General features: G+C 30.6%; 2 protein-coding genes across 4 annotated transcripts in view; one reads left to right on the top strand and one right to left on the bottom strand.

The window, feature by feature from the left end:
- LOC107457444 (uncharacterized) overlaps positions 1–4,939 on the top strand; it is a 49,331-nt gene extending 44,392 nt beyond the window's left edge. For all 3 annotated transcript variants that reach the window (XM_071177645.2, XM_087157475.1, XM_043046693.3), the window contains exons 2-3: positions 2,871–3,015; positions 4,664–4,939. In XM_071177645.2, the coding sequence (XP_071033746.2) occupies positions 2,871–3,015; positions 4,664–4,900 (382 nt within the window). In that variant the 3' untranslated portion in view covers positions 4,901–4,939. The remainder of the gene's footprint in view (positions 1–2,870; positions 3,016–4,663) is intronic.
- LOC107457445 (uncharacterized) overlaps positions 1–26,625 on the bottom strand; it is an 82,604-nt gene that overhangs the window by 46,093 nt on the left and 9,886 nt on the right. The gene's annotated exons all lie outside the window — the stretch shown is intronic.

The raw sequence follows: 26,625 nt of genomic DNA on the forward strand, positions 1-26,625 counted from the left end.
TAATTTAAAGTAAAATTATAGTTGAAGTATGTTGTCTATAGTATGTTGATAGGACCTACCTAACGAGACAAAATGCTAAAAAAATCCCACCATCGGATGAAAAAATAATCGAAATGCCTCAAAAAATGCCTATTCTGAAAATCAGAAAAAAAAAGATGTTTTTATCATATTTCAAAAGCCCCTTCTCTCGAATGATACTTTTGCCGACTGGGATTCGAACCTTGGACTAGTGGAGAAAACTGTGTAGTCTTCTAATGAAAATGTCTGGAAACTCCTAATTTAAAGTAAAATTATAGTTGAAGTATGTTGTCTATAGTATGTTGATAGGAGCTACCTAACGAGACAAAATGCTAAAAAATCCTACCATCGGATGAAAAAATAATCGAAATGCCTCAAAAAATGCCTATTCTGAAAATCAGAAAAAAAAGAAGATATTTTTATCAAATTTTAAAAGCCCCTTCTCTTGAATGATACTTTTGCCGACTGGGATTCGAACCTTGGACTAGTGGAGAAAACTGTGTAGTCTTCTAATGAAAATGTCTGGAAACTCCTAATTTAAAGTAAAATTATAGTTGAATAAAGAAAATAATTCTTATTTAAATGATTTTTATGGGTGAACAGTAATGGGTTAAATAAGCAATACCAATGAAATCATTATTTGTCTTGAATATCTTAACTCCTTTCAAGTAATCAAAATATTCAGAAATTTAGTTCATGTCTGAAGAAATATTCTAATGAGTTTGTTTAGCAAATGAAAAATGGAGATAGAATAAGGTCATCATGCTGCACGATAAAAAAGTTACTAACAGGCATACTATTATAACAAATAAAGAATTAACTATTGTAAATTGATTGCATGCAACTGAAAGTGAATAATTTTCTGAACTATAAAATGGTGCAAAACAATAATAATGAAAAAATTTCTTATCTCAATAAAACGCAATATCGCGTCAGAGACAAACCAAACACGCAATGCAATACTATAGCTTCATTTTTAAACCTCCCGAAAGTCTTTGTTCCTAAGAATATTAAACTCTAAATCTAAAAGCCTGCTTTAGTTTAAATAAATTATACATTTTTATTGTTAAATGTAAATAAGCAGGGTAGTCTAATGAGCAATATGCTTTTTGAAAAGTCTTTATCATTTTTGATCTTTAATTGTTTTTCATCGAATTCGTGTGACTGCAAACGATTCTTTGCTTTTCGTGAATATCTATAGATATTTCGAACTTATAAAATAATTCTATATGATTAATAAGGTTTGTTTTAAATAACTAATATACTAACGAAAATTATAATACCATTTTATCACATTTAATTCTACAAGCGGTGTAAGTTTTTTTTACTAGAACTCTGAAAGCTAAACGTGACGGTTGAAGTTAAAAAAGCATAATATATCATTAGGAAAAACTATTGGAGCCAATTTGACGATTTCATTCACTTCTTAAGTACCTCTTACAAAACATTTGAATGAAGTGACGTACGACCGACCTAAAAGAAAGCCGATTCAATTAAATATAACTTAATTTAGGCTTTTCGAACGTCAGTGGGATTTATTTTCGTTAACTAAGGTCCTATGCACGCAACATAATCGCTCCGAGTGATTCTTAAGGCAGTATTAATGTTTGGATTGCGTGTTTTTTTAAGATTGGCATAGAATAACACCTACCTGCTGTTAAACACTTCAGAACGTTAACTGAGCACTTCAATTTCAAGCTTTGTCTCGAATGATACGTGATTAAAAACATATTTTTTTTCCTGGATTATGCTCCAGTTTGGAGGCTATGTTTGTACTCGCACCTTCATTTTTAAAGGTCTTAAAAATTGAACAATGGCGTTAAGTTAAATTAGATGCTCTTTATTGTTTTAAGTTATGGTTATAATTAGGGTAGCGGATTTATTATAGACTTTTTTTTATTGAGGAAAACACTTATAATGTTGAAAAAGGGAAATATAGTTGGAGCGAAATAAAATTATGTTGTTACGCTAAATGCCGCTTAAAAAATATTGCTTAATATAAAGTTACTCTTCAAATTACTTTAATTTTTAAAATTACTCATACACACTATTCGGTCTAGATTTTATGTATATTTTATGTTATTTTCGATACTATACTTTATGACGTAATTATTAGAGATAAATAATCGGTGTAATATGCATTACAAATCGTTGAATATCTCTTATTTACTAACAATGCTTGATTTGTACAAGGAAAGAATGATGTTAAGATATTCCTTTTGAGAATGAAATGAATTTAATAGAAATCTTAACATTCTAATCTGAAATTTACCTCCTCCTCAATTATAACACTAGAACAATGTGACCACTTTTGTCATAAATATATTTCTTAGTAATTTATCTTGTGATTTTCTTCGATTTAATCAAAACTGTGCAGTTATTTAAAGTATTAGCCAAAAAGGAACAACACTGTTCTCATTCCATTGAAAAAAACTTTACAAAAAATATTAAATTTTTTAGTTAATTTTTAACTTTCTAGCTTCAAGTTGGAATTATATGGTTTTCTTTAAAGGAAACAAAAAAATTTAATGTTTTAAATTCATTGAAAATTATTTTAATGGTAATATATTTGCTACTATAATCAGATTTTAAAAGATAAAGTTTGTGCTCAAGTAAAAGATGCAGTAAAAATGAAATTAGATTTGTTATTGAAAATAATTGATTTTTAAATTATACTTCAGTAATCTTATAACTTTTATTTTTGATTTTTTATGCATGTTATTAATTCCGTAACTGTCAAACAGCTTGGATAGTTATTATTATCAAACAGCTCAAAGGTCAATTGCTCTTACATACTTATTAGGATTTAAAATTAATTAGGCTTCTAACTAAGTAATTTCAATATATTTCAGCGAACATTTGTGTGAGTTAGCAGCGTTTATAGAAGATGTAGATGGAAAAAATCCTCGTCTGATAGATTCTGGAAAAACGAGAGCTGAAACAAAATCATGCGATGAAGAAAATAAAGAAATATGCAAAAACTTTGTTGAAAAGCAGGTGAGTATTATGTCGTGACGATTCGTCAACACTGAAAGTGTCCGAAGTGATAATCGAAAATTAGCTGATTTTTTTAATACCAGTTTTTTTTCATTGTGAATTAAAGCTTATAAGTTATTTTGTCGACTTGGAAGCTGGAAAAATAATTACTGTTAATAAAAAATTGGGCAAATTCAATTGGAAGAATTTATTTTACGATTCTTAAAATCAATTTCTAACGATTTTTTGTTAGAATTCTAAATTAGCAAATTAATTGCTGACTTAAAAGAAAAAATAAAACAATTACAAAATTTAATGTTTCACAGGAATTTGGGAATTCTTTGAGCAAAATAAAGGAATTTTTATTTTAATGTTCAATTTTAAGTTGTGAGTTTCAACTTTTTAAATCATTAAAGCAAGTATTAACGCTTCAGATTATATATAAAACAGTCTTAAGTTAAATAACCTTTAAATAGCTTACAGTTTTCTCCGTCTGTGGAATCAATTGCAGTTCCTTTTTTATAATTTATAACTTAATTGACTTAATGTTTATTTCGACGTAGATAAAATAAATAATATACATTCAGATCCTCGCTATAGTGAACCATTTACAGTCTGAGCAAAAAATTAATTATAAACGTTGGTGCACTACATCCGAAATCCATGAAAAAGATATTTTTTGGAAAATTGAAGTAGTATTGGAAGATATAGTGATTGCAATAGTACATAATTTACAAAATGTATCTTTAAATTTTTTCCTTACAGCGAATTTCCTTCAACAGCAAAATTTTAATCGGAACGTTAAATAACATTCGAAATTTTCTCCATACATCGAAGTGATAGTTTTTTATAACAAATTTTTTAGACATTTATCTTTTCAAATTTCGTCTTCTGAAGTTTTTGTAGATGTTTATCTTTTCTATATCCGTCATTTTTGAAAAAAAAATTGCAATTAAAAGTTGAAATTTCTGTGTACCAGATTTTCTCTACTGTGTACTTGTTTTTGAAACCACTCGAATTATTCATTCCAGCAAAATGACTCATTTTATGCACTCCTTCACTCCTTTATAATGTTTATTAAGTACTAGACTATTCCAGTCCTAGAAATAATAGTAAATCGTTTATTTATCGTTATTGTTCGCCAAGATTTAAACAGAAAAGCACCATCCAATTTATATAAACTCATAGAATGAATAAACAAAAATAAGGGTTTGAGAAATATCGTAAATTGAAAACTAATGAACTCAAGACCCAAAAGAAGAGGGTTAGAGCCGTGGTGGCTCAGGGCATAGAGCGTTGGCTCTCGGCTAGCCCCGATTACTGTGCCTGCAAAAAATATCCTCAGTGTTAGACGGATCAAACTTTTTTCATGCAGAAAGAGCTTGTACTTTCTCTTTCAAAGCTTAAAAAAATGATCAAACAGGTGATTTTTCCATATAAACACAAGAAAAACTTTAAGTAAATACCATAGCAATTAGACTCAAGCGATATTTCACTGCTTAGTGTTTAAAATATTCAATACATGTAATTATTAATTAATTATTATATATTTTGAGCAAACTGATTACTAGGCCCATGATAATGTGCGCAGAATCTCATAATTAATTTACCAGTGTTGGTTATACCAGAGAATAAAGACAATGGATTGATTGAAATTATTTTATCCTAGGTAATTGAAGGCACTGGAGGTGGAAATTTTTCTCTGATTTCAGATGATAAGGATATGTACACAGTAGGTGATGTTCTATGTGATAAAGCTGATGCTATTGAAGAAAATGTGCAAAACAAATACGTTCAGATATATTGGAGACTATGCAGTTCTTCAAGGGAGAAAACTACATTTAAAATGCCTCAACCTTTATGTTGTGATGACGGCCTACACATTCCATGCAAATTAGGAAAATAAATGTACTAAAAATAAGTAAAATTGATTTTAATTATTGTATTTTTGTGGTTATTTATACATTAGCAAAAATACTCAGTTGCAGACGTATAGGAAATACTGACTTTTGTTTCCTAATGTTGTGGATAACTATAAATACATTGAAAATTAATAATGAAACTACGTTTTCCAGATTATAGTTGCTTTATATTTTAAAGGCCAAGCACATTTTGCACCGAAAAATTTGAACTAGTGCGTGATAGTTCGAATATTTTGTGACAAGTTATAAGGTATTCAAAGTGGAATTCTACACTATGGAATGTATTTGTATTAGAATTGGGCGAAAGGAATCATCTAAGAGATTCGAATCAACAGAATCAGTTCATATTGGCGATTTGAATGACTTACTGATTCGAATCAGTTGTTTTTATCGAAATAGAAATTAATTATAATAAATAAGTGTTTCTTAAATCACAGTTTGTTTTGTTTCTCAGTGATGCTTTGTCACACAGTTAAAATTTTCTTGTAAAACCTAAGAAATATCTTATGCATTCATTATTAAGGACTTGAGATTTTCCAATTAAAGAATTCGATAAATTCAGATAAAAAATAGAATTCGATAAATTCAGATAAAAAATAAATATTAAAAAAAAACATTTCTTTTGTAGTTTTTTAAAACTTATCACGGTTATAAGTCTTTAGAGCAATTGGAAACACATACAATGTAATTATACGAAATATATATTAAGTATATTTATATACTTGAAAGAATTCACTAATGAGAAAGAATAATAAATTTTTTTCTATCGAGATTAGTTAAAAGAAAAGTAGTAATAGGTCAGTAAACTTTTTTCGAATATTTTGAATTTCTTTGAAACAGATTTGAATTGCGTGATTCGCAACTAAGCCACTTAAATCATGTTATTCGTATTAGTGTTCCAAATTACTAGATTCAAAATGTAATCTGAATCACTTGATTCAAATCGGGGATTTGACTCACATGATTTGAATCATTGATTAGAATCACTTGATCGGAATGGTGATCTGAATCGCATGATTCAAATCAGTGAAGTGAATCACCTCATAAGAATCAGTTATGCGAATCATTTGATTTGAATCAGTGGCTTGAATCACTTCATAAGAATCAGTTATTCGAATAATTTGATTTGAATCAGTGACTTGAGTCACTTAATTCGGAACATTGACCCGAATGGCATGATTCTAAATACTGATCTGAATCACTTGATTCGAATCATTGAGTTGAATTACTTGATTTGAATCACTGATATGAATCACTTTATTTGATTAGTGACTCAAATTGTACGATTCGAATCACTGATCTGAATCACTTGATTCGAATCATTGAGTTGAATTACTTGATTTGAATCACTGATATGAATCACTTTATTTGATTAGTGACTCAAATTGTACGATTCGAATCACTGATCTGAATCACTTGATTTGAATCATTGAGTTGAATTACTTGATTTGAATCACTGATATGAATCACTTTATTTGATTAGTGACTCAAATTGTACGATTCGAATCACTGATCTGAATAGCTTTATTCGAGTAAGGTAAAAATGGCGTGATTAGAATCACTGGTATGGATTACTTGATTTGAATGTTGATCCAAATCAAATTATTCAAATCATTGGAGCGAATAGCATGATTTGAATCATATGATGTGAATAACTGATCTGAACCACTTAGTCTGAATATTTGGAACAAAACGTATGATTCGAATCAGTAATCCGAATCACATGATTTGAATCAATAGTCCGATCACATGACTTGAATCAGTGATCCGAATCACATGATTGATTCGAATATCGTTCCAAATTAAATGATTCAAATAGCAATTGAAATTACTGTTTTCATGTGATTTAGATCAATGACTCGATTCAAGTGATTCAGATCACGGATTCAAATCAAGCGATTCAGATCAGTTGCTTGAATCATGTCATTTGGATCGATGATTCGAATCAAGTGATTCATATCACTAATTTAGATCACGTGATTTGATTAAGTATTTCTTATGAAATTGTTGTTAGTACGTAAATCCGTTAACGAGTAAGAAGTCGGAAACAAGGAGAGGAGAAGTGTAAATTTCTTCCCGAAGAAGTCCCAAGCAGCTTAAAATATGTTCAGCTGAAGCCTGATTTTGGTGGCATTTTGGGCAAAGAGGGTAGAATTTTATACCCTGAGAAAAGTAAGACCACTTTTATGTCCACTGGCAAGGCGTGAAAGGCAAGTATTGGTTTCTCTTTTGCATGGAAGAATCAATGACTGTCCCGGTTTACTAGCCCTAAGCCCTATACCAACCATGAGTGGCAAGCCCCGGCCAAATTCTCCTATTTAATCTTATGAAGTGATTCAGATCAGTGACTTGAATCAAGCGATTCAAAATGCGGATTTGTGTCATGCGATTCGGATCAGTCATGCTAGATGCACAAGTGCAAGTCTCCGAGTAAATCTTTAGGGAGCTTGTTCTTGATGGATTCAGGTTCCTCTGACGAAAAGAAGATGAGTTTTCATCCTGCCACGTCGGGGATGCTGGGACACCAACAGAAGCTTTATTAATCTCAATTATTCTGACCAAGATATTCAGATTTATGATTCGAATCAAGTGATTCATAGCAGTGATTCAAATCATGTAGTTTGGGTCATTATTCGAATCAAGTGATTCATATCATTGTTTCGTATCATGTGATTTGGGTCAATGCTTCAAATCATGCTATTTGAATCAACTGATTCGACTCATGCGATTTTGGTCTTTTTCAAATCAAGTGATAAATATCAGTAATTTATTTCAAATAATTCGGATGAATGACTCGAATGAAGTGATTTAGATCAGTGACTCGAATCAAATGATTCAAATCACTGATTCGTACCTTTGTGATTCGGATTAATGATTCAAATCAGGTGATTTAAATCATTTTTTCGAATCAAGTGATTCAAATCAATAATTCAAATCAAATGATTTGGTTCAGGGATTCGAATAAAGTGATTCAGATCTCATTTCAAATCCAGTAATTTGGATTACTGATTCAAATGGCATGACTTAAACAACTTAATTGCAAAATGTGTGCTTCGAGCCAAATGCTTCAAAAAATTTCGAAATTGCAAAAAATTCTAAAATAGTTAATATACCGATCACTATTTTTTTAAAAGTAAAGTCGATAGAAGATAACGTATTATTCTTTATCATAAATGAATTTTTTTCCCAGTAAATAACTATACTTATTATATCTTTCGTCCAATTATATTGCATACGTTGCTACTTGTTATAATGACTTCTAACTATAATGAATTTTAAGAAACTACAAAAGAAATGTTTTATTTTTAATCTGAATTCATCGAATTCCTTTATTGGCAAATCTTAAGTCCGTAATAATGAATGCTTAAGAATCTCTTAGGTTTCAGATGAAATTTTTAACTGCATATGACAAAGCATCACCGTGAAACAAAACTAACTGAAATTGAAGAGAAAAATTATTCATTCTAATTTAAATCTATTTCGATAAAAACAGATTCGAATCACTGATTTGAATCACCGAATCAAATTAGTGGTTCGAATCAATACCCAAGTCAAATCTGTATTTGTATTTACATGGTATAATCAAGCTAAATTGTACAATTTATGTACATTGTATATTACAATTTATCTACATTGTTTTAATGTATATATACATTGCATTATTTACATATCTCACCGAAAAAAAGCATGCTCATAACTAGCATAATATGGTAAAATTTACCGTGTTCCTTGCTTTTATGGGAACATCAAAAAGCTCGGCAACTTTTACCGAAGTGAATTGGTAATGATTGTAGGAAAATTAACCCACGAGCGTTTGTCTTTCTCGAGGAGCAGACATACGGAATCTAAGGTGAATTGTACTTCAAATGTTGCAGACTGCGCATTTTAAGCTCCAAAAAGCGGATTTTTCTGACGGATCGAATTATTTATTGCGTATGAGAAGAGTGCACAAATATAATGTTATTGCAAATAATGGGGAAATTATTATTAAATGCATTAAATAGCAAGTGTTTGTTTGAGTTATTTGCAAAAAATTTAACCTTAAAATAGCTACTAAAAACCGCAAAGTTGATTCAGAGTGCCGTGCGTTCAATGATGAATGGACTTGGAAATAATTTTTTTAAAGTTGTGAAAGATAAACCGGTATGTCTTATCTGCAATGAAGCTGTAGCAGTTTTTAAAGAATTTCAACATTAACCGCATTTTACAGTTAAGCACAAGAATGCCAACTTCGAAGCAATGTCTGTCTGAATGTAGAAGAAGGCAAAAGTTTCCTTAAAGAATTATCGGGCGGACAAAATTTTTTCAAGAAGATAAACAGTGTTCAAGAAGCAGCTACGCAAGCAAGTTACAGGGTAACAAAAAAATATAGGGATCATTTTTGAATGTTTTTATTTCCAAAATTTATTACATAAATTCAGCGATGCTTCTCAATATGTCGACCTCCGACATAATAGATTTGTCTAAAACGCTTCGATCATGATTTTAAAGCCCGCAAATATATTTCCTGGGGGATTTTCTTCACCTCTTCTCTAATAGCTGTTTGAAGGCTTCTCAATGTAGAAATTCTTCGCTTATTCAGTTTGTTTTTCAGATGTCCCCATAGGAAATAGTCTCATGGTGAAGTATCAGGACTGTTTGGAATCCATTGTTCTGGTCTCAGGAATTGCACTTGCTGATCTGTTAGGAATTTCTGGGTGACCTTAGATGCATGCGATGGGGCAGAGTTCTGATGGAACACAGCATCACCATTAGGGTACAATCTGCAGTAATCATAATTAAGAAAAGGTTTTAATATCTTCTGTGTGTTATACTCAGAATTTATTTTGGCTCCAGGTTTCACAAACCGAGGTTTGGTCACACCATGGGTGGATAAGTTCATCCAAACCATTACGCCTTTGGGATGAGGCACCGTGGTTGATGTTGTCAAGTTTTGCCTGTTCTGCCCACGGCTAAGATATTTAACTTTAGATTTAGCATTGGTATCTGATAGATAGATCCAAGCTTCATCAGTTGTGATGAACTTTCGCCATCAGTCCTTACGGAGAAGCTTGTAGAGGGGCCATGAACGTTGCCTCCTAATCTGCACCGATCTCTCTTTTAAATGATGACATTTAGGTTTTTTTATGGCATTTTTTTCTTCAACTTTTGTTTTAATTGATAGCTTACAACTTGCTGACTCACGTTAAGAGCTTTAGCCATGCTTGCCTGTGTTGGTGGATCCGGTTTTGATGTCATCTTATCAAGCTTCTGCAAATCTGATTTCTTCAATTGGGTTGGCCGTCCACTTCTTTTTGGTTTTGCATTATTTTGCATCAATCCGAGTCTTGAATTCTTGATGCGACTGATATGGCTGAGTGAAATAGCAATACCTTTATTTTTAAAATGGGTTTGTATAATCCTGTGGCTCCATCGAAGTTCTAATAATGCTTTTACTTGACCAATTAGCTTTTTGTCAAATTTCTTCAAAGGTATTTTTTTGATTTTATGAAATAGCATTGCAATTGAAAGTCTAATAGCAGAGCTTTAGATCAGTACGCTATATATGTAAAAAGGTTTTAAAACTTTAGTGGTAGATAACCACAAAAGTGATCCCTATACTTTTTTGTTACCCTGTACATTGTAGAATACAATATAGCTAAAAAGTAGTGGAAATAAAAATAGCGAGTTAGGCAGCTGAAAGACAACATTGTCTCGTTCTTCCATGGGAAACAATGTTCAGCAAAGTGCGAAATATTAGAAGATACAGAATGGCTTTCAGACTACGCATTTTCCACAGATCTTCTTTGTCATATGAGCAACTTGAATATTAAGATGTAAAATCAATTCATCGATGATATTGGTGCCCATCTCAAAGCTTTTAAACTGAAGCTTAATCTATTTGCTGGGCAGCTAGTTAAAAACGATTTGTTTCATTTCTCGAGGTTAAATTCAATACCCTCAGTAAATAAGGAAAAGCTTAAGAGTTATGAAGATATGACTTGAAAAAACTCCATTTTGAGTTTAAACCCAGTTTTCAAGATTTCATTGCCATTCAAACAGAGTTAGATATTTTTACCATGCCTTTCAACGTAAATTGTGAAACAGTGAAATTGGATTTGCAGCTTGAATTAATTGAGTTGCGATCTTAACAATCATCTGAAGTAGTTGTTTCTAAATATGCCAAAGTTTGAGTTTTACAAATCATTATCAAAAGCTAGTTTCCCAAATTTAATATCTCATGCCCAGAAAATCAATGTTATGTCTGCTTTATCTTATATATGTGAACAAGTGTTTTCGACTATGAACCTTAGAAAAAATTATTTTGGAAGTAGACTAACAGACAAGCATTTAGCCTCGTTCCTTAAAATAAGTACATCTCTCTTCGAACCTCAATGTAAGGAACTTTTAAAATTGAAATTTCATCCATTTCATTAAATATTTATATTAAAACTTGTCTATCGTTTTTTTATTTTAGAAGTTTTTACTTGGCCCACCAAACTTTTTTTTTCTCAATTTTTTGCCCTGGACCAAAAAAGTTTGTCCATACCTGCCTTAGAGCATGGTATTAAAACCATTAATTCGGTTAAATTGACTTTTCAATTTTGTATATTTTCTAAATGAGTGGTAATCAAAACCATAATTTTGAAGCCAGAATTTCCGGTAAGCCGTTATTATGTGAAAGGAAAATTTACCAAATGAATGGTTTAAATACCATATATTTTCGTTTATTTTTACCAGAAATGTCATTACCACACAGAACGATAATTTTGCCGGAATTTTTTTCTCAATGGATTATATTTACACTGTAAACTTATCTATACTGAATAATTTAATTACAATTATTTAACAGCTTAGTTTCAAATTACTTAAAAGCTTATTACTAATGATTTATAATTCGGTAAATTACAACTTTCTTTCGTAAAACTTTTTCTAATAATAATAATAAAAAAAAAGAACTATTCATACTGAAGAAGAAGTTTCAAAATATAATAATATAAAGAGAAATATGGTTGGTTAATATATATATATATATATATATATATTAACCAACCATATTTCTATATATATATATATATATATATATATATATATATATATATATATATATATATATATATATATATATATATATATATATATATATATATATATATATATATATATATATATATGTTGCATCGCCCCCCTAGCGCCACCTGTGAGTAAGCAGACTCCCTTACATTCACTCACTGAACGGCTACGGGGAGCGAGCTCATTAAGATGTTCCAGCTCTAATTATTATCTATTGTCATTTAAGTGTTTTTTGTTATAATAAAAGCTTTAAAACGCAACCCTAGACTGCTTTGAAGCTTCATCAACACTCCCCGTCCGTAACATGGGGGCTCAGCCAAACCTGCTCAATTAAGCTAAAGTCAACAGCAGTATAAAAAGAATCCTCCTACAGCTACACCGGCAAAACGAAACTGCCGCCATTGATCATCAACAGCAAAAAACCGCCGTTCCTTCAAATCCACACCGTTGAAAAAAATACAGGTAGGAGCAACTTTATTACTAAACATGTATAAAAATACGAGAAAAGAAGATCTACTACAGATCGCATTTGAATTAGGCATAACTGTACCGGAAAACGCTACGTTAATTACTCTAAAAGGCTTAATTGAATCAACTGATGTGTTCAAAGAGAACGTAGATTTCGTTAAAAATCTAGTTGCATCAACCGTCGAAGAACGAAAAGCCCGCGAAGATAACGAAAGTGCTAAAATAGAATTAGAAAAAATTAAGCTCGCACAGCTAGAACGCCAAATCGAATTAACAAACCTTCGAAACACTCCTAGTGCCAACCTGAACTCATCTAGAAATTCAGACGCAAGTGAAGATGGTCCCGATATCGAAAGTATTATTAGAAGCGTCCGAACACTTAGCATGCCAGTGCCGACAAGACCAGAGAACTACAGTTTATTTTTTCAATCTCTTGAACGTTCGTTTTCCACAAAAAGAGTACAGGATGAAATAAAATCTGAAATATTGATAAATATTTTAGGCGAAAAAGCAAGTCATGTTTTATTACACATTTCAGAAAATGATCTCCGAGATTATGAAAAAGTCAAAAATGCCGTTTTGAAACAATTTCAGCCAACACCACACGAATGTTTAATGAATTTTCGAAAATCTCAACGCATGCCTGATGAATCGCACACACAATTTGCTTCACGATTAACAACATCCTTCGAGTATTATTGCAAAATACGCAAAGCAACTGACTTTAAAACATTATCCCAGTTAATTATCGCCGATAAACTCTATTCAACATTAGATTATGAAACTCAATCGCATATTGCCATAATTCAAGGTGAAGAATGGTTAAAACCTCCAGAACTTGCTCAAAAATGTGATATTTTCTTTACGTCAAAACGAAAGTCGCTAAGTGAAACAAAATATAATGAACAATCCTTTAACCACGGACAAAATTTCAGAAGAAATCAGCAGAGTCCAAAACACTACCGTCAACAACCGTTCGACAACAAGCAAAGAAATAACTCATATCAAAGCTCTAATCGTAATTCATATGAGAGAAATTCTACAGAATACCAATCACGAAATAATCCGCGCGAAAACTTTCCCAGAAACGAAACTAATTCAAATCGTAGATTTAACTCAAATCGGGACCCTGTTTGCAAAGTCGAAGCTAAAATATTTAATGAATCTAAGCATGAATTACAATATGAAAAAATTTTCGTTAATGATAAACTAGTCATTCAATCGTTAGTTGATTCGGGAGCCAATATTATTTGCGTACGAGAACACTTAATTCCCCCCAAAACAAAAAGTGTCAGAACTGTTCAATTAACTTGTGCTTTCGGAAATGAAGTACAAGCTGAACTTTCAAAAGTAAAATTATCGCTTCCAAGTTTTCGTGACAATCCTATAACAGTAACGGCAGCCGTTTGTAAAAATCTTTATTGTGATTTAATAATTCCCCCAAATATTTTGGATGATTTAAATGAAGCTAAAAAAGAATATGATCGAATTTCAAAAGAAAACATGATTTCTCCTTATTCTAAAACTAAATTTCCTTTGCCTAAAAACGAACAACAAAATACTTTCGAATTAAACTCAATGTCTAAAAAAGAAAATCAAAATTCTTTCATTTCCCATACAGAAAACGATAATTTTTCTCCCCCAGTTTCTAAAAATAGATCCGACAAGGGTACAATACAGTCGCGTCAGTTAGACGAAGGTCAGTCTTTCTTTGAGATAGAGAATATTAATGAACCACTCCCTTTTCAAACTGAAACCGAAAATTTGTTATGCGAATGCAAAAGTACTTCTACTCAAAATTTATTTGAAAAACAAATAAATGAGTTTGATTCAATGACGTCTGCATCTAATAGGAAAGCGGATACTACCGAAACACGTGATCGCTGCGTCACATCCAATGTTAACCGTGCTCTTTCCGATGTAAACAAACAAACCGAAACCGATATTTTTTCGTCAGCCGAAACAGAAACAAACGATTTTAATTCTTCTAATCCGGAAAATAAAGAGATTAAAAATGCGTTTATTGAAAATACAGACTGTTGTTTATCTAATATAAATATAGTTTACACCGATGTTGATTTATCTCATTTAGAATCCGATACGCGTACTGAAATTGAACAACTTATTAAATCTTATAAGCCAAACAAAATTAAAGATACCAACTTACAAATGAAAATAATTCTTTCTGACGATAAACCTATCGCGTTACGACCAAGAAGGCTAGGCCAAACAGAAAAAATTATCGTTGAAAACCAAATGGACCAATGGCTTACCGATGGAATTATTTCTGAAAGTTCGTCCGATTACGCCGCACCTTTGGTTCTTGTTAAGAAAAAAGATCAGTCAACAAGAATATGCGTAGATTATCGCGCTCTTAATTCCAAAACAATTAAACAGAGATTCCCATTACCACTCATTGATGACATTTTCGATAGACTTCAAGGAGGAGTGTTATTTTCCAACCTTGACCTTAGGAACGGTTATTTCCATGTTTCAATTGAACCTGACAGTCGCAAATTTACCAGCTTCGTAACACCAACTGGACAATACGAATTTAACAAAGTTCCTTTTGGCCTGTGTAACTCTCCCTCCGTATTCCAAAAATACATTCAAATTATTTTTAAAGATCTTTTAAATGATGGTACTGTTATAATTTATATGGACGATATCATAGTGCCTTCTAAAAATAAGAGTGAAGGAATTGTAAAACTCAAAAAAGTATTTGAAGTAGCTTCTAGTTATGGTGTAGAATTTAATTTCAAAAAGTGCAATTTTCTACAGCGTAGGATAACCTTTCTTGGAAATATTATTGAGCAAAACACCATTCGCCCTTCAGCAACTAAGACAACCGCCGTCATGAACTTTCCAGAACCCAAAACAACTCAACATGTTCAATCATTTTTAGGACTAACCGGATACTTTAGAAAATTTATCAAAGACTATGCACTAATTGCAAGACCTTTAAGCGACCTTCTACGAGACAAAGTCAAATTTATTTTTGGCCCTGCACAGAAACAAGCTTTCATTTCTCTGAAACAAATTTTATCATCTGAACCTGTTTTACATCTATATCAGCAAGGTGCTCCAATACAACTCCACTGTGATGCCAGTGCTAAAGGATTTGGTGCTATACTCCTTCAAAAGGACTCTGATAACAATTTCCATCCCATACAATACATGAGTCGTAAAACTTCTCCCCAAGAAGAGAAATATTCCAGCTACGAATTAGAAGTTTTAGCGATAGTTACAGCATTAAAAAAATTTAGACACTATCTAATAGACACAAAATTCCAAATATATACAGATTGCCAGGCGTTTCAAAAGACAATGACAAAAAAAGATCTACCACCCAAAATAGCACGATGGGCACTCTTTTTAGAAGATTTTGATTACGAAATACTTCATCGGCCAGGTAAACGAATGCAACATGTAGATGCTCTTAGCCGCTATCCAGTTATGGTAATACAATACAATGAAACAACACAGAAAATCAGAGAAGCACAAATCAATGATGAGTTTACAGCAAGTATAAAGCAACTAATTAATAATTCTTCAGCACCTGATTATACATTAAAAAACAATGTGCTTTACAAAATAGTCAATGATCAAGAACTTTTGGTTGTTCCACTTGACATGCAAAAACAAATTGTACAACTTGAACATTCTAAAGGACATTTTGGCATAAATAAAACGGAAAATTTGCTAAAACAACAATTCTATTTTCCAAACATGCGAAAGACTGTTGAAAACATAATTTCCAATTGCATTCCATGTATACTCTCATCACGTAAAGTAGGAAAACAAGAAGGTTTCTTACATCCCATCCCAAAAGGAGACATTCCTCTTGATACATACCACATAGATTTTCTTGGTCCCTTACCCAGTACACATAAGAATTATAAATACATTTACACCGTCGTCGATGCTTTCACCAAATTCTTACGGATTTATCCAGTCAAGTCAACATCAGCTAAAGATGCCTTGGAAAAACTACAACTGCAACAAATTACTTTTGGAAATCCAAGAAGAATCATATCAGATAAATGATCCGCATTCACCTCAATAGAATTCAAAAAGTACTGTGAAGACGAACAAATTGATCATATCACAATCACCACAGGTCAACCTCGTGGGAATGGACAGGTGGAAAAATTTCATGCTACGATAATCTCAGTCATCACCAAGTTATCCCTTGACAACCCCAGCAAATGGTTCAAGCATGTACCAGCAGTCCAACGAGTAATCAACAGCACTGTTTCTTCAACAACAAAGTTTACACCCTTCGAGCTCTTAACAGGAGTTAAGATGAGAAATAAAGAAGACCTGCACATCAAGAAAATTCTCGAAGAAGAGCACATACATATTTTACTTGAAAATCAACAACAAATGCGAAAAGAAGCAAAAAGCAATATACTTGAGATGCAAGAAAAAACCAAGCACAATTATAATACTAGACGAAAGACAGCAACGAAGTATAAGCTCCACGACAGAGTTGCCATCAAATGAACCCAATTTGAGACAGGTTTGAAATTTCGACCAAAATTTTTCGGTCCATACACAGTGACAAAAATTAGACCCAACGATAGATATGATGTTCACAAGATCGGTATAGGAGAAGGACCAACTGTCACATCCACAGCAGCAGACTTAATGAAACCGTGGGAAGATCCATAAACTTTTTCCTTTTTTTTTCATATGAACTATGAACTTTTCAATTGTGCAAGAACTCTTACACTGACTTTCGATTTTTTTTTAAAATTTTTAGTGCAAGAACTTTTACACAGACTCAAATTTTTTTAAAAAAAAAATTTTTTTTTTTTATTTTCATTTTGGATTTTATTGCATAAATCAAAAATTAATTGAACATATTTAACTGATATTGATGACAAATTTCTATTTTAATGATCAAAATATTCATATTGATCGTATTTTTCATAAGTGAGATAAAAGAATTTGTGGATTTATATATTTGAAAATATCTTTTTATTACTTATTTAGAACTAGTTTAGATTTAAATTTTCATAAATTTATTGTTTTATATTCAATTGTCAAAATATTTCTGTCATCAATATTTTCTTTTTATTGTGATGTGTAATATTTACCTTCGAAGCAATTAGTCGGAGACCGACTAAGTCAGGATGACAGAGTGTTGCATCGCCACCCTAGCGCCACCTGTGAGTAAGCAGACTCCCTTACATTCACTCACTGAACGGCTACGGGGAGCGAGCTCATTAAGATGTTCCAGCTCTAATTATTATCTATTGTCATTTAAGTGTTTTTTGTTATAATAAAAGCTTTAAAACGCAACCCTAGACTGCTTTGAAGCTTCATCAACACTCCCCGTCCGTAATATATATATATATATATATATATATATATATATATATATATATATATATATATATATATAAGAAATATGGTTTGTTGATATTTCTGATTTAAATTTAAAGCTTTAAAAAATTTTCTTCTAGGAACATAAAATGATTGACATTAAAATATTTGCTCATTTTGTAAATAATACACTCGGGATAAGAACTCATAAAATCTAATTCAGAGAAAAAAACAATTTTGGTTGAGAAAAGAAAGGGTTTTTCCACGTATGATCTAGCTTCACTGTGTGATAACTCTCAGGGAAAACCAACTTTTCACGTTATTGATTTGTCAAAACACAGTAATCTTCAAAATGCAACTGATAGTGATCCAATCATCATTTTTCTCAAAAATCGAATATAAACCATTCTTTCCCCTTGGTTATCATGTATTTAGAAAAGAATGTTTTTAAAAATATACTCTAAAAAATTTCGGTTAAAATTACAATAAAAACTAGCGGTATTCTGGATACATTATTTGAAAATACATTTTTACTATACAGTTTTATACTGTAAATTTTACGCTAACAATTATTAGCTATATTGAGTTAGTGATTTTACAATAAATATTACTGTTAAATTTAAGGTATATCAGATATTTTGCTCTATAAAATTTTTCTGTGAAAAGGATGCTAATTTGGTAAAAATGGATTACACATGTATCTGGTAAAAAATACCGGATACATGTGTGACGTTAGATTTTGATACGGAATTTTTTATTGTGTAGATAAAATTATAATTTTTTATTGTGTAAAATCTCTATTCTCTGACCAATCTAAAACTGAGAGTAACTTTTCTAAATATAGTTTGCTCAAACATAATGATATTCCTTCAGCTCTTCTTACTAAAATATTACTATTTTTGATTTTTTTCTGCTTAACACTTAGTTGAATTTTGTTTACGCGTATTTAACATTATGAAAATTTGAAATTACATAAAGTAAAGCATTAATAGATTCAAGGTAAAATGACACATTCTAGTAAAAATAATCTAAATTGTTGCAAAATAAACAAATTTTTTTAAAAATATTTAATGCAAAACGAAAATAATTTTGATTTCTTTCTTAAATTTTAAATTTAGAATTTATGGTATACTAAAATTTGAGCGAATTTCAATTTTCCTAACAGCGTAATTTCAGCCTTACGTCAATTAATGTAAGGAATTTGCGTAAATATTTTATTCATTAAAATAAAAACAACAGTTGAACAAATGTAATGTGATTTTAATTACTAAAAAATTTCAATTGTTCCAACAGAAATCAAATTATACGAGAAAACGTTCAATATCTTTTAAATCAAACAACGTGCTGAGAATATTTCATTTTGCAAACTTACATCCAGTTATTAACAAGTTCTCATCACGAAATAGTAGACTAAACGTTCTACCGATTCATTCTTAAAGAACAATGATTTCAAACGATCATTTTGCGTATACACATTCCATTTTGCAGTAATAACTTGCAGGCGACAGCGGAAATCGAATAATTTAAATCTTACAAAATCGCTTGCAAATTTTAAATTCAAACAAAGTGGTATTGTGCGTTCAATTAGCACCATTTCAATCTATGGACAAAAAAATTCATAGAATTTCAACGAATATGATAAACATTATTGTTTTTTTGACGGAGGAAGGGAAAGTATATTGTTATTTATTGAATTACACACATTTCCGGGTCTTAAATAAAGCTTTTCAATGAGGAGAAATATCGAGTGCTTTGTTTCCGAACAGTTGAGTTGTTATCACAACTATTGCTTGCGCTGTTTTTGTTGTTCCAGTTAATTATCGAGTTAATGAATGGACCAATTAAAATTTCGATTTCTTTTTAACTGAATTACGTTTGATGTACAATTAAAATATTTTAAGTTATGCATGGCATTTTAATTGAGTTAGACAAATATCTGTGTAATTGAAATGCAGTTTGAATTGAATTTATGAACCTTTTGAAAGTAAAATTGAGATATGTCTTTAAGTAGCGTTGTGGCATTTATAATGTGAATTGTGAAGGTTATGTTCTAGAATGACTTATTTAAAGTTTACAACTAATTGTTTTGCTGCGTATTCTACGTACAAAATTTGTTTCGTAATTTAAGTGCAAAGTGAATGCCGTATGGCAGCATTAAATAAACAATAGTTGTTCAAGAAAAGTTGCTTAGGGTTCTAATGTATTTATCCCTGCATTATAAACAAAACGAAAATACATTTTTTATAGACTATGAGTATAACGCTGCCTCCTTCATTTTTGTTTCATATTGTCTGTGACCATTGCATTAAAATGATTATAGTATACATTATTTTATATTTTACAACCGTCGTTAAACAGTTGATCCAATTTATTGGGTTTATGACTACTAATGTTCAACTCTGTAACCTTATAATTTTAAACCCAATCCAGAAGACAAGGGAACTCCTGTCTCAAGTATTGAGTGAAATTTGTTTTCGTGCAGGACTTTTTGATGAACTAACTCGCATTTGCGTTACAGTGAGAGGAAAACCACAAAAACCTCCCACCACTGTTAGCCTCGTGGCAAGGGGACTCTAACCTATGAACCGTCCACCACTGAGGATATTTTACGTCAGCACTGTGGTCGGGAATTCATATCAATCTGTCATCGCTGGGATCTGAACCCTCATCCGAAGGCGAATTCTCTACCCCCCTGAGCCATCACGACTCAGTATACATTGCATGGTAAAACCGCAATGAAAAGGGGTTTTGGCCTAATTTATAAAATTTATATTTTAGGTTTGTGAAAAAGTTTTAGTTTCTGGCTGGTTTAAAAGGGAATTTTCTTAATTATGTATATCATTATTCGCAATGTAAATAAGATCAAGACGCCTTTTAATTTAATTCGAACTATAATTAATAAAATCAAGCTGAAAAATAATGAAATTTCAGATTATTTTTTTTCTTTCAAATAATCGTAATTTCTGTAAGCTCACTTTTTAAAAAGGTAAAAAGGGTGTAAGAAAAAATTGGTCAAATATCTCGAGAAATATACATGGTATAGAAAAAAAGGAAAAAATGATGCATTGGGTATATATTTTTTTAAAGCTATCCATTAATATCAAACTCGATCTTGCCCCCTAAAACCTGGAAGCGAGGTGAGGGATAATTTTGAAAAATAAAACTAAAATGTTTCGTTATTTTTTTTCCAAAAGAAAATTTTAAAAAACGCAAATAAATAAATAAATAAATAAAAAAATAAATAAAATATGTCAATTTTTATGTTCTTAATTACTTTTTTCTGAAGAATCTGAATCTGCATTAAGAAAATAGGGGTTCATATTTAAGATTCCTAAGTTGCTTTCGACCTGGGGGTGGGGTGGAAGATCACGTTCGATATCATTGGATAGTTTTATTTTAAAAACTATTGCATGTGTCTGACATATATTGTTTTATGTTTATTCGTATAAAACTTAGTCATTAGTACAATTTAGTTTTTATTTTAAAGAATGCGATGTAATATAAAAAGTGTAAAACAAGTCCACTTTCTATTATTTACAATAAAGATATAAGTAATTAAATTATATTATTAATAAATAATACATATTTAATTCTTTAACTTGTATTAATGGTAAATAATTAATTAAAGTGATATTATTTTACTCTTGAGTGAATTACATTTATTTATGATTGAAATCTTTTATTTCGTGCTGAAACACATATTTTTTTATTTATTCGTAATTATTTTTTTTAAATATGGAATATGATGTAATTTAAAGTGCAAATAACTGCAATTCATATTAAGACGAATCCAATTTTTAATATTTAAAATAACAATAAGAAATTGAATCTGTAGATGAAGGTTTAAGTAGTCACGCATATTGTTTCTAGGCGCGTGCAATTTTAGTTTTTCCAACCAGTTACCACCCACCTAATGCATCGCAGCAGCCACACCCGCTAATTTATTAAAAATGATTTTAACGACAAACTAAACAGCTTGCCTCAACAACCTTTACAGTTACAGTTAAACGCTTCACCATAAAAGTTATCATCACTCCGAGATGGAGGAGTGATCTAGTTCCGAGCACAATCTAAGCTACGAATCTCGTACGGTGAAGGTAAAAAATGGGTTGGCACACGACTAGAACAAAATGGAGACCCTTGATAAGCAATTGTAGAGCGAAATTGAGCTAGAATATAAATGCATAAGTTAAGAACAAAGAATAATAATCAGAACAAGAAAGCACTTTCCATTTCTATGGAGAACCTTTAGATTTCGATCAAAAAAGGTGAAATTAATGGCATTATTACAGATTGTTGATCAAGAACTTATTTGGTTTTTGCTCAATACTAAGGGTGGAGTTCTAAGCTGTGGAGAATGTTGAAAAAATAATTCGATATGCATGGTTTTGACTTTCTTTCATTTTCTAGATTTTTGTCCTTAAGTTTATTCCATGAATAAAATTTTGAGATATCATGGAAATCAGCGGAAATGATTGTTGAATTTGTGACCAAATGTTACAATGGGCTATAACATGAAATGAACAATCAAGCAATTGGTTTTATAGGCGATTGTTTTTAAATTTGCAGATTGCTTAGATTGAATAATTTATCGTTTAACTCTTTAAAGGGGGAATAATGTATCATTTAGATAAAAATCATTGATTTTTTAAAACATTAGTTAGTCAATAGTTAAGAAAAAAGAGATTTAATCTGAACAGCTCAGAATCTTCGCATGAATTTGATACAGTTTAAAATCGAAAATGTAAATTGAATGAAGATATGGAGATTATGAGGAGAAGAGGTACAAAAAATATACATAAATTATAAAAAAAACTTTTTTGCGTTGTTGTATTGTTCTATAAGTTACAAATATTGTTAACAAATCTTCAACGAGACATTTTTAAAAATGATTTTAAAAGCTTTAAAAAAGTGACGGAGAAAAATAATATCCTCTGAATTTGAAAACAGCAGTTTTTTTTATTTATTAGCTGTAAAATTACTAAAACTGCAGTTTGTCTTATTTTATTATCAGAATTTAAAATTTTAAAATTCTACTTTTTTTTCAATATTTAAAACTGAAAAATGCACTGAAATTAAAGACAAAAATTTCTATTAAACAACCAAATATGTAGAGCTAAGCTTTCTTTTAATTATTTAGGGATGTTCAGAAATTTTGATGCATAAGGATTGCTAATTGTTACCTCATTTAAAACGATGCAATTTTAAATGAAAAAAATCCAATATTTGAACAGTACGGATTGAACAATCTTAGAAACATTTAAAAACTCTCGAGCTCTTTAATTTTTTTCTTTTTACTTACAGACTAACTCACAAACTATTCGGTCAATTTTAGTGCATTTTCATTTCAAATTACTAAGTTCAAAGTGTGGAAAAAATTTGTGTACCTTGCACTTCAAACAAAAATAAAAATCATAATTAATTTTTAAAAAAAAACTTTATTTTGCGGGAAATTACCATTGTGTGAACGATATTCATATTTTTATGCAGAAAGTTTTTCATTTGCCTTATTAATTCCAGATAACTAACAAAATTTACAAAAAATTAAAATGTAGTAGTCTGAACCTAACTTTTGACCCCTCTTCTGACCAAACATTGGGACTATAATTTCTTAATTGCGACGACTCCCGATTACTAATTACTTCGACTTCTTCTTCCCGATTACTGCGACCACAAATTTCTTAACTGCGAAGTTCTTAAGGATTAAGAATCCAAATGCATCAACCACAAGAAATTCAAAACTTAATAGTCTGATTTCATAACTTAAAACATCGTTACACTAATCAATTAGTTTAATTAAGATTAAGTCATGGACAGATTAATCTTGCACGCTGAAAAGCACTGTATTAGATCAAAAATTAATAAAGTGCAGTTTTTTTATATTTTGCCCACTGTGTAGTACAAAAAATATCAGACCACACTGAATAACTTTTGATCTAATGATCGGATCTTTACGAACTAGTATTTTAATGGTTCGTATGGGTGATCTTAAAGATGCTAATTAATTAGTGCAGACGATATTTCAAGTTACGAAATCAGACACAAACATACTTTCTCTGAATAAACATACTTTTTTTCCTTGGATTCGAATTTCTGATCCCCAAAATAAAGAGGGTAGCCGCAATCGGGGAAATATGGTTCCAATATGGTCAATAGAGCGGTCTAAAGTTTGGACCCTCTTATGTTAATTTTACTTTTTGCGTATTTTGCCATAACTGTTACATATACCACTTTTTAAGTGAATTAAAAATAATTTGAACACAATTATAAAATTCGCTTATAGAAAGATATTTTTTGAAAATAAATAACTTTTAGTAAATATTTTTTATTTTTTGATCTTTCATTTAATACTAATAAAAAAAATTGAATTGTAAAGTACAAATTTTCTTTATATCATTTCAAAGAATATAAGTTTTCATTGCAAAATACGAAATTTGATTGAAATAGATCAAATAGTTCTTATAAAATCAAACTTTAAAGAAATCGTACTTTTAAAATTCGATTACTTTGGATTCGCTTCCCCAGAGTTTATTATTAAACCCGATATTTTTAAGGCTTACTAAAATCAGCCCATATGATTTTAGCCTGGCTAAAAATGCACGAAGATAATGCATTTATTCAGCTTGAATTTGCTTAGGTATATTGCAATGAGTTTTGTATTATGCTGGTGCTCTGAATAGAAAACGTTTTGTGAATTAGCCTGATTGATTAATGAATGATGCATTATTACACAGTCATGTAATCAGCCTAAAATATTTTGGATTCATTTTGAAAATGCTTGTAACAAATTAGGCTATTTGTGTAAAGTATAATAAATTTTCTTAAAACCCTAAAAATATTACTATTTAAATAAAAGCCTATAAATGTTAGGCTGATTAAAAAATCCAAAAACATTTGTATTAAGCATGACGCATTGCAAAAAGGAATGCAATAGTTTGCAAACAGGTAAAAGCGTAGCTTATAACAAAAATAACATCAGATATTTAATTGCTCAATTCTTTGTGATAAAATTTGGATAATCAAGCTAAAGATTCAAAAATAATATTTAACATTTAAATGTTTTGAATACTATATTATATGAATTTGACGAATTATCAATAAGCTTTGCGTGCATATGTAATAAATGTACTCGAAAATTGCAAGAGATTTGCTAGCAATATTTGTTTATGTGGTTCAAATTTTATATTTATTTTTAGCAGCTCGCATATCTTGAAAGTGGCTAAGGATTTTGTTTGTAATATGTTACATTTCATAATAAAAGGTTTAAAAGTATTTATATTAAATCGATTCAGCTATTTTTAAGGCTAATATTTGTTATTCAAATATATGCACCTGCTCACATAATCAAAAAACTACACTATTTTAATTGCGATAGATTTAATTTTTCATTTGGTTTAGATATTTTTATTCCAAAACATTATATAGCTTTTTTTACCGGTTGTCGGGTTAGCCGTAAAAAGTTTTACTGAATTTAATTCTCCGGAAACTTCAAATACTGATCAGTTTTTCTCAAAAAACCACCAAGAAGGTGAGTCTGTCTCGAAACTTGAAAAGAGAGTTTCCTTGTCACCGGAGTTGCATTAAAAATTAACGGAGTTAAAAGTTGTTGTTAAAACTACATTTTGCTTTTATTCTATTCATCTTTCGTCTTTGTATATGGTATATGGCCTTGTATATATTTCATCATCATCATCATCTTACACTAAGCTATTCATCTTTGACGTTGATAAAACAAAGTAAAGAAATATAACAGCATGGCATAAATTTAAAAAATGCTGCTGGGTTCTATTTATTTATTCTAATTTTGAACAGCATGGAATGAACAGTAGGTTACAATATTTTATCCCAACGGAAACTCTAGTTAAGTAGTTCTTTATTACCTCAACTCCACCCTCAATTAAGCGTTGAAAAAAAGAAACAAAAAAGGAATTTTCAGCTTCCTAAAGTAGCCTATTAGTAAAACTAAATTACGGTAGATTTAAACCTTGACCTAAACTCGTGAAAAAAAAAAGTTAAACTTCGTGCAATACTAAATCGACCACAGGTTGAATTTCTCTTAAAGCTTTCTTCGTTTACAAAGGCGTGGTGTTCGGAACAAAAAAATGCCCTCTTTTTTAGTTGCGTCTCTGAAAAAAAGAACAAAAAATATGAGTAAAAAAAGAACTTTCACTTTCTTTGCCAAGGTCGAATCACAGCGCCACCTTCCTGATTGTAGGAAAACAATGGATGTTAGTTTGATTCCTGAAGAGTGAACGATCTCTTAGTTGTCATTTGAAAAGTAGGTCGCTGGCATAACAATGTCGTGATTACTTAGCGCAAGTTGGCAGCACCAACATTTTCTCTTTTTTTTCTTTCTTTGCTTATTTTCTTTACGGCGTTCAGCGTCGTTTTGGATAATGGAAGTGTTTAGCTATAATATATTTTTAATGAGAAAGTGTTGAAATTTCGAGACTCAAGAGTTTCAAAGTTATTATTGCTATTATGATTCTGACTTAATGGTACCAGATTCTAATACACATTCTTAGAAGTTTTCTGAAAAATCATATGACAGACAAGGGTGGACAATGGCTATAAGAAAAATGCGGTCTTCAAAATTTTAATAAATTACAGAAAATCGTAAAGGAAAAAAAATGTTTTGAAACATATTTCGAGGGAGAGGCTTGCGCTGTTTATAGGGTCACTTTTGGAGGAGGGAGTTAACGTGAAGTTTTCTACAGCAGAAAGTATAGTTGAGATTTACAAACTTTATTTTATTAGTTTACGAAATTTTGTTTTCTCTGATAAATTCTGCATAATTTGCATCAGTAATCTGCATAATCTGCAGAATTTGCATCAATCAAAAAATTGCATCAGTATT

This window comes from Parasteatoda tepidariorum, chromosome 2, assembly GCF_982258835.1.
Source record: "Parasteatoda tepidariorum strain Cologne lab strain chromosome 2, Ptep-v5.0, whole genome shotgun sequence".
NCBI lineage: Eukaryota > Metazoa > Arthropoda > Arachnida > Araneae > Theridiidae > Parasteatoda > Parasteatoda tepidariorum.